General features: G+C 57.4%; 1 protein-coding gene across 1 annotated transcript; it reads left to right on the top strand.

The window, feature by feature from the left end:
- Window positions 1-377: 377 nt before the first annotated feature.
- Window positions 378-1,319, top strand: LOC102460642 (olfactory receptor 10A7-like). The gene has a single exon (XM_006112953.4). It carries the CDS (start codon window positions 378-380, stop codon window positions 1,317-1,319), a length of 942 nt encoding a protein of 313 aa, XP_006113015.4.
- Window positions 1,320-9,952: the final 8,633 nt, after the last annotated feature.

Raw genomic sequence — 9,952 nt, 5'->3', positions numbered from 1 at the left:
GGAACGGCCCCTCCCATGTTTGGCTCTTAGCCAGCAGCTAGTGACGGGACTGACTGTCTGGACCAGCATCTGTCACATCTGTCAGGGTGTCTGTACCCCCTGTCTCAGCCCAGCACCCCAGGGTTTGAGTGCCCAGCGCCGTCTCTCGAGACCCTCCCCAGGGTGCAGAGACACTGGATTTTTCACCTGCGCTCGGCTCAGATATCGAACCTATCCCTGAGGCCAAGAGATGGTAATTCCCGTCCCCAGACTCCATTCCCTACTATGCTGCTGTGGAGGACCAGTAGAAGGAGGCGATGAAGACAAGGCTGCCATGTTTGCAATGAATGTTAGTTATTGCTCACAGTGACCCTCTTTCTGTTCCTCAGACACACCCCATGGCAAGCCAGGAACAAGGAAACCAAACGTCTGTCACAGAATTCATCCTCCTGGGATTTGGGGATCTTCCTGGTCTGCAGGTTCCTCTCTTCCTGCTCTTCCTCCTGATCTACCTGGTGACCATGGCCGGGAACATCCTTGTTGTGGTGTTGGTTGTGGCTGATCGACACCTCCACACCCCCATGTACTTCTTCCTGGGCAACTTGTCCTGCTTGGAGATCTGCTACAGCTCCACCCTTCTGCCCCAGCTGCTGGCCGGGCTCCTGACTGGGGACTGGACAATTTCCTTCACTGGGTGCCTCACACAATTTTACTTCTTTGGTGCTCTGGCAGGCTCAGAATGCCTCCTCCTATCAGTGATGTCCTACGACCGGTATCTAGCCATATGCAACCCGCTGCACTACGCAGCCCGGATGAGTGGCAGATCTTGCCTCCAGCTTGCCGGAGGATCGTGGATAGGTGGCTTGCTTGGCTGTAGTATAACCACAGTGCCAATGTCCCAGTTAACCTTCTGTGGCCCCAAAGGTATCGACCATTTCTTTTGTGACTTTATTCCCCTTGTAAAACTCTCCTGCAATGACCCTATGGTGATGGACTTATTGGCAATCGCAGTCAGCTTGATTTTCTTACTGGTCCCCTTCCTGCTCACCTTGACGTCTTACATCTGCATCCTCAGCACCATCCTCAACATTCGCTCCACCACTGGTAGGCAAAAGGCCTTTTCCACCTGCTCTTCCCACCTCATCATGGTGAGCATTTACTATGGAGCTCTCCTGATTGCCTACATGTTCCCGACCACCGACCTCCTGAGCAACTTCAGGAAAGTTCTGTCGGTCTCCTACACTACTCTGACACCTCTGGTCAATCCACTCATCTATACTCTGAGAAACAGGGAGGTCCAGGAGGCCCTGTGCAAAGCTTGCAGGGAGTTAAGAACATAAGAACACCCACACTGGGTCAGACCGAATGTCCATCTAGCCCAGTATCCTGTCTGCCAACAGTGGTCAATACCAGATGCCCCAGAGGGAGGGTACATATGAGGTAATTTTCACTGATCCTTCTCCTCTCACCCATTTCCAGACAAACAGAGACTAGGGACACCATTTCTACCCATTCTGGCAAATGGCCATCCATGGACCTAACCTCCATGAATATATCTAGCTCTTTCTTGAACCCTGTTGAAGTCCTAGCCTTCACCACATCCTCTTGCAAGGAGTTCCAGAGATTGACTCTGTGCTGAATAAAGAAAAACTTCCTTTTCTTTGTTTTAATCCTGCTGACAATTAATTTCATTTGGTGACCTCTAGTTCTCATATTTTGGGAATAAATAACTAACTTTTCCTTAGTCTCTTTTTCCACACCAGTCATGATTTTATAGACCTCTAGCATATCTCCCCTTAGTCTCCTCTTCTCTAAGATGAAAAATCCAAGTTTTTAAAATCTCTCCTCATATGGGACCCATTCCAAACCCCTCATCATTTCTGTTGCTATTTTCTTTACTTGTTCTAATGCCAATAGATCTTTTCTCAGATGAGGCAACCACAGCTGTGCGCAGTATTCCATTAAGGGTTCCAAGATACAGGCCCTTTGAGTTGCTTAGGTGAAATGGAATAGCTGCAGCATGGGCGGGGGTAGGGCCAGAATCAAACCCTACCAAATAGAAGGTTCTATTTCCACTCGCCTCTGTGAGCTTCTTGCCCTGCGCTTGCAGAGTCACAGCCCTGGGAGCAGCGGGGCTGAAGGGACCTTTTCCAAACCCTTGCTCCATTATATTTAGGGCCAATGGCCGATGCCCCCGGGGAAGTACCAACGGGCTGCAGGGGGCATGAACTGGTGGCTACTCGAAATGAAAAGAGCTGGGGAGACTGAGCTCAGAGACAGGTGCAGGGGTCGGTCGCGTGCTCTGTGCCTTGAGCGGGCTCTGCGCCGAGAGCCAACCCAGCAGGTGCCGTGAGCAGCCCAAGACACCGGGCTGCGGGTCAGTAGCAGCAGCGACCGGCCAGCTGCACGAGAACAGCACAGGCCTGGTGCCCGGCCTGGAATCCGATGGATGTTGGAGTCTCTGGAGGCACGTGACTCGCCATGGTCTTTCCCCCCTTGGTAATAAACCTTCAGGTTCACACACCGCAGGCTGGGTGGGGGCAGCGGTGGGCGGGAGAGCCCGGCCTGGTCACGTGCTGCCCCTTAGGGGTCAGAAGGGCAGTTTGTACCTGTGAGAAGGGGGATAAATCCCTTCTCTGTGTCCCCGCCCTGGCACCAATTGGGAGCCAGAGAACAAGCCGAGCCAGCAGCCGAGCCAGAACCCAACGCTGCTTCCACACAAATTCCTTCAAACCGAGGCCTCCCGAAGGAAGCAAAATGCAAAAACTCTGCTCCTTGTGCTCACCTTTGTGGCCCTAAATCCTCTCTCGGCCCTCCCAGCGAAACCTCAACTAGGAGATTTCACGTGGCAAATACACGAAGCTGAGACCGACCCTGGCCCTTGTCAGGGACTCTGCTGTCACTGCCGCACCCACCTGCCTCGCAGGGCTCGGGTCCTGGTGATCTGAGCAGGAAAGAGTGACCGGGAGAGAGACTCATTTGCCAGAGGAGCCCAGAGATCGCACCCCCCCCCCCCGCCCGCCAGACTATTTGAAAAGACCCCGCATAAAGGGCTGTTTTCTCCCGTGTCTGGCTCCTTCGCTGATTGCTCCAGTAGCCGGCCTGGTTCTGCTCCATGCCCAGCTTTCCCCGCCTGCCAAGGCTGCCAGTCCCGGGTTCCTGGCTTAGCCTTTGCCCTCAGCCTGTGCACACAGAGCCCCGGCAAAGAGAAAGTGGGAGGGGGGGGGGCGCAGGGCGGTGATTTGGGACCCGACCCTGCGACTCCTGACAGAGTCCAGCAGGGACTCGCACAAAAAGGGGAAGCGGATTCCGAACAGCGCAGACAGGCTCGGAGCAAAGAGATTTCCCGAACCAACCTCCCAGTCAATGGGGAAAAAACGGGAAGAGGAGGAATCGCAGATAGGCAGTTTCGTGATTGCTTTTCTGAGCAAGATGCTGCAGAAACAGAAGTTCCGAAATTCAGTGACACGCACCCGGTCACCCGCGGAGAGCACTCCTGGGAATTAAACGAATCGGACTTCCGAGGATCTTGCCATGATATTAGTCAATAAAATCCAGTTCTCCGTGAATGGCTTGGGTGGGATTTGGAGGGGAGAAGAAGGAAAGAAAGAAAGAAACCGATCCCTAGCCCAGCTGGAACAGCCGGTGTCTATAAGGCTTTGCGGTCGGTCCCTAGGACTTGCTCTTGTGCAAGAACCCGCCAGTGTAGGCACAGCAGAAGCCAAGTGTCCCTGCGGCTGAGCGGCCTGCAGCCCGAAGACACCGCGAAGTATCGCTGAGCCAGACACACACAGTGAGGGGAAACATCCCGGAGCCAGCGCTAAAACCAGCCGTGCGCAGAACCAGGCTCAGCGAGCGAGCGGCAGGGGGCAGCCACTGCCCGCCCAGCGGTCTCCCTGCCTGGTGGCTTCATCCCCATCCCCCGGCCAGGCGCTGCACTTGTGGGACAAACCCCATCTCCCCCCATTGACACCGAGCCCCAGACCCCCTGGGGCTGCGAGTCCGGGCCTCTCTCCTCCGAGCGGGGAAAGGCCGCAGGGAGGGTCACTCCGAGCTCTGGCTACTGCAGCCGGGCTCACTGGCCGGTGCCTTCCTCTTCGCGCTGGCAAGACCGAGCCGGAGGCTGCAAATCCGATGCCGACTGGAGAGCCCAGGTCCCGCTCTCGTGCTAGGGGTGGGAATTCCGTTCCCGGCTCCACAGCATCTGAGCCATTTCCTGGATGGGGCATTTCTCCAGATCAAACACTCAGACAGGGGCCCTCTGTCTACACGGGCAAGGGGCGGAGCGGGCCACCCCCCTTGGGCTTCCGCACTGGAGCCCAGATGCTCAGGCCGTTCGGATTCCCTGGTTGCGTCACATTCCGCGCGCAGTGACACCCCCAGTCACCCTGCAGGGGTCGCTGTTCTCTCGGAGCAGCTGGCGGGAGCAGGGGCCCCAGCAAGTTTCAGTTTTTTCAGTGGCGTTGCGGTCACAAGAGCAAACCCACGTGGGACCTGGCCCCATCTCGATAGGAAACAGTGGGGATGTGGGATTTCGGGTCAGCGCGTTACCCGTCCCCCCTTTCCCAGCATGTTGCTGTCCCTCTGCACACAACACGGGAGTCAGTTTCACCCCCTGGACAGATGCACCAACAAGGAACTGAGATTCTGGAGGAATTTACCGACCGATTTCTCTTGCTCAGCCCCACCCCATCCGGGGTGTGACACTCTGTGAAACATGCATGAAAACCAGTGCCCTCGGGTCCCTCTTTAAAGAGAAACTCCAGAACGGCAAGACCAGAGTCAGTTCTAGGGAACTGAGCTGGTTACTCGCTGCGCCGAAGTGGGTTTTTTCCAGTGAAGAAACACCATGAACCTGCCCTTGTTCTGCGTTTTCATCTCAGCCCTCCAGGCCTGTGAGTATCTGGGGGCTGACTGTGGGGAGAACTCTACTTGGGCTGGGTGTCGAGGAGTTAGGTGCCCGGTTCCCAGTCAATCTCAGTGGGACCTTGGGAGTCTCTTAGACAAAACCACCCTTCAGTTTATTACCTCTTCCATTGACGCTTTTCCCCTCTCTTGACAGCCCCCATCTTGGGTTTTAAGATGACCCAGTCCGGGTCAGGAGAGGTGACGGTCTCAGGGTCCCTCAGTCTGACCTGCGCTGTCTCGGATTCTGCCCTCTCCACTGGCTCAGACTGGTGGCATTGGCTCAGGCAGCCTCCAGGGAAAGGGCTGGAGTGGCTGGCATTGATAGACAGGTATGGGAACACCCACTATCTCCCTGACATTCACAAAAGAGCCACCATCTCTGTGGCCCCTTCCAAGAACGAGTTCTCCTTGCGAGTGGAGAATCTGACTCCACAAGACACAGGAACCTACTACTGCGCTAGGAGCACCTACCGGCAGAATAAACCCCAGTGATGCACCTTAGCACAAAAACAGGCCTCAGGAAAAGAGTGGACCAAAGAAACCAGCGGTTCAGCAGTTAGCCCCTGGTGCGCCGCTGCTGCTGTGCTACGAGCGATCGCTGCTCTCATTGGCTGAGAAGGACCGATCGTGGCCAATGCGAGCTCGGATTCCCCCAGACCTGCAGAAGCGCAGGTAAATACAGCAGTGGTTAGCCCTGTTGGACCAGATCCGGCCCAGACGCTGGTATTTGCCCAGCCACCCCTGCCTCAAACTTGGGCCCCATAGGCCATTTTTCCCAGAGTTTCATGTCCTCCAAACTGAGCACTGAGTCACAGGGGAGCTCGGGAGAAGGTTTCCCTAAATCTTGTAAAGTCAACGGGATTTAAAGCCCTAAATCCTCAAAATCACTCTTGAAAAATGGGGCAAAGTTTCTTGGGTCACTGAGGGCTTCCAAAATGAAAGGTCACTTTTGAAAATGGGACTTAGGCTTGTAATTTATGAGGTGCTTTTGAGATTTTTACTTTAGATTTGTGTATATCTGGGCAATGGCCTAAGTGGTTTTCACGGAATAAATTATCGATTGCCTTCAAAATCCATTGCTTTCAGTGGTCTAGATTCTTCCTCCAAACCTAGGCTCTGCAGAGTGTGCTGCTAAGTGCAACAGCAGAAAAGAAAAGAAAATCGGGTGTATTTAAATACTACAAGATTTACCCAGCATTGTTCAGATCCTCCAAGGGAGGGGGTTGAGGGTGCTGGAGGGGATGTTCTGAAATCAGAGCTTGAATTTCCCAGAGACCTTAGGGAGTTAGGCGCCAGGTTTCTGTGAGACTCCAGCCTAACTTAATAGGAATGTTCAGTTCCTTTGAAAAACCTTCCTTTAAGGGACCTTGCCCGGGTCACAGATACAGTCGGTGCCTCACTCGGAAGAGAAGCCTCATCAACTCCCTTGTGCTGTTCTAACCATTCGGACCCACCCGCTGCCCTCTGAGAGCTGGTAACAGATCTCGGAAGCCGAAACTTCCAGCCCGTTCTGCTTCCCCCCCAAACCCTCATCTGCTCCCAAACCGGGGACAGAGACCACGGGCTCCTGGTTCCCAACGACCGTCTGCCAGGAGCCACCGGGCGATTCACCTCCCAGATGGGGCAGGGCCAGGACTCCCCCCCCCCCACACACACACACGGCCCTCTGCTCTGTGCGCTCCTGATTCCTAATCTCCACCCCCGCCCCCCTTTCTAACTCGTTGGATCCCACGTTCCTCCGGAGATGGGGAGAACCCAGGAGTCCGGGCTCCCGCCTGCCCCTGCGCTCACACGCCAGACCCCAGCTCCTCCCGGAACCGGGAGGAGAAACCTGGATTCTGACTCCCGGCCCCCGGCTCTGAGCTACCAGACCGGTTCCACCGGGAGAAAAGAGGAGACCCCGCCCCCTTCTCCAGTCACCGCCGGTTCTGGCTCCCTAGGAATGGCCAGGCCCAGCTGCACAGATGCGTCCCCTAAAGCACAGGAGGGAGGGAGGGGGTGGCCACAAAGAGCCGCTGGCCTGTTTTTGTACCAGCCACTGAAGCGCGGACGCTTCATGCAAATCAGCCACCTGGGGTCTTGTTTATACAGAAACCCCCAGAGGTTTCTCTCCATCCGCGTCTGGAATAATGAGGAAAGCTCCGGTCACTGCCCTTCTCCTCCCCCTGCTGTGGCCCTGTGAGTGTGTGTGTGTGTGAGAGAGAGAGGGGGGGGGGTGGAAAGGGGAGGGGAGACACGGGGGTGGATCTACCTTCTTTCTGTTTGTTGCTTATGATCTGGGTTCTCCCTGAGGCCTCACTTCTCGGTGTCTCTCCCCTCTCCAAGGTGTCCTCTCCGGGATCCAGCTGGTCCCGTCCGCCCCGGCACTGGTGGCCCCTGGCGGGGACCTGACAGTGACTTGTGCGGTATCCGGGGACTCCATCTCCACCCAAGCCTGGTGGAACTGGGTGCGGGAGCTGCCCGGCCACGGGCTGCAATGGGTCGGGCGCGTCCATTTCTCCGGGGGCACAAACTACGCGTCGGCCCTGAAATCCCGAGCGACCATCTCCAAGGATGACGCCAAGAACGAGTTTTACCTGCAGCTCCGCTCGCTGAGCGCTGGGGACACCGGCACGTATCACTGCACCCGCTGGGACCCACCGGGATACGCGCCGCGACAAAATTCTCTCTTTTGAGAACACGACAAGGACCAGACTGGGTCAGGCCAAAGGTCCCTCTAGCCCAGTGTCCTGTCTGCCCACAGTGGCCAGTTCGAGGTGCCCCAGAGGGAATGAACAAAAACAAACCTGCCGGGACAGGCCGCTGGGGAGTTTCCCTCAGTGCACGAAAGCGAGAATGAAATTTCTGTGGCTTTTCCTTTCCCCGTTCTCGGCCCCCGGCTGTGAGTGTGTGTTCGGGAGCAGGAGAACTGGGGTCAGGGCCAGAGATTCGTGGGCTGGCTCATTTCTTCCATGGTCTTGTTTCCCTGTCCCCACTCCGCTCGCAGGTGCAGTTGGTCGAGTCAGGCCAGGCGCGGTGAAGCCCGGAGAGACCCTGACCCTGACCTGTGCTGTGACCGGGTCTCTATCCTCATGGAACTGGGTCCGGCAGCTCCCAACCCCCGGGACAGGGCTGGAGTGGGTAGCTTGGATATTCTGGAGCAAGTGGTTTGCCGCGTCTCTCCAAAGCCGGACCAGCGTCTCTGCAGAGATCGCCAAGAACCAGGTCTCCCTGCAACTGCAGACACCGCCCCCTGTTACTGCGCCAGACACAGGGACACAGAGCGCAGCGGGGCTGGCACAAAAATGGGAGGCGCGTTGTCTGGGGTCACTGGGGCCCGGTCACACTCAGTCCGCATCAGAAGCGGGGAGACACTGGCGGAGGGGCTGAGGAGGGGAAGGGAAAGGAGGCGAGTCAAGCTCCGCGGAGCCCGATCCCCTGTCTCGGAGCAGGGCCCCGCACGGAGGGTCTGACTGAGACGCTCCGCCCTGCGCATCGGGCCTGGCCCGGTCTCCCACAGAGCCCGGCTGAAACCAGCGTCGCTCAGACTGCGGGGCTGGCCCGGCAGGTGGCGCCAAAACGCGTCTCCCGCCGCCCTCTGCAGCACGTGCTGTTAGAACGCGGGACGAGCGGATTATTGACCAACCCGGGTAACCTGCCCGGATGATCTCGCTCGCTGATTGGTCGGGCCAGTTACCCACTCGCACCACGTGATACACGGACTGGCGGTGAGAACGTGACAGGCTGTGACGGCGTGTTGGGGGTTCCCCGTCTCCTGCACCCCGAGATGGCACAAACAGACTGCACCAGCCAGTGGAATAGAGGAAGTTTATTGCCTCTCCAGGATACAGCATAGCACAGATGTAGTCTGGTCACAGAATTGGGCTAGGATGCCTCAGGCCCCCTTGAGTTGGGGGGAGACTGGGCCCCTAAACTCCAGCTCCTCTCCCTAGGCTGTCTCCTCCATGCTCTCCCACAGTAACAACTCAATTCCCTTGCAGCCCTGCCCCCCAGTCCAGGGCAGCATTCACCTTCCTTTGTTCCTCTCCATGGGGGGTGTCTGGCCACTGGTTCGACAAGTTTGGCCTTATCTCTGCCTAGCGAGATTTTCCCTGCTGGGTCTTGCTCCAGACAGCAGGGGTCACCACAGCCCAGCAAGTACCCCCACTACGTCACAGTTCTCCCCCCTCCGAGAGCGAACTGAGCAGGGTCACTCCGCTCGTGACCTGGGGAAGTTCGGGCCCCTCGCTACGGGACAGCGCGTCGGCGATGATGTTGGCGCTCCCCTTGACGTGGATCACTTCCATGTCGTAGTCCTGCAGGAGCAGGCTCCACCGCAGCAGCTTGGCGTTCGTCCCTTTCATCTGGTGCAGCCAGGTCAGGGGGCAGTGGTCGGTGAACACCGTGAAACGCCGGCCAAACAGGTACGGCTGCAGCTTTTGCAGGGCCCACACCATGGCCAGGCATTCCCTCTCTACGGTCGCGTAGCTCCGCTCCCGGGGCAGCAGCTTCCTGCTCAGGTACACGATGGGGTGACGTTCCCCTTTCTCGTCCGCCTGCATCAGCACCGCCCCCAGCCCAGTGTCCGAGGCGTCCGTAAACACGATAAAGGGCTTGTCGAAGTCTGGGTTTACCAGCACTGGGGCCTTGGCCAGGGCTTCCTTCAGGGCACAGAGAGCCCTCTGGCACTGCTCCGTCCAGACCACCCTGTCGGGCCTCCCCTTCCTGCACAGCTCTGTGATCGGGGCAGCGATGGAGCTGAAGTTGGGCACAAACCTCCGGTAGTACCCCGCCATCCCAATGAAAGCCTGGACCTGCTTCTTGGTCTGGGGCACAGGCCAGTCCCGGATGGCCTCCACTTTGGCCGGCTCTGGCTTCAAGCAGCCGCTCCCCACCTTATGGCCCAGGTAGGACACTTCGGCCATTCCAACCTTGCACTTCCCAGCCTTTACGGTCAGCCCAGCCTCCCTCAGCCGATCCAGTACCTGGCTGACCTGGGCCACGTGGTCCTCCCAGGACTGGCTGAAGACGCAGATGTCATCGATGTACGCTAGGGCACAGTTCTCCATTCCCCTCAGCAGCTGGT

The sequence above is a fragment of the Pelodiscus sinensis genome, chromosome 30, assembly GCF_049634645.1.
Source record: "Pelodiscus sinensis isolate JC-2024 chromosome 30, ASM4963464v1, whole genome shotgun sequence".
NCBI lineage: Eukaryota > Metazoa > Chordata > Testudines > Trionychidae > Pelodiscus > Pelodiscus sinensis.
Note: the sequence above shows the minus strand (reverse complement) of the source record. Positions and strands in the feature narration are given on the sequence as shown.

Coding starts and splice junctions, on each gene's coding strand:
- LOC102460642 (XM_006112953.4), top strand. CDS start 378: ATGGCAAGCCAGGAACAAGGAAACCAAACGTCTGTCACAGAATTCATC.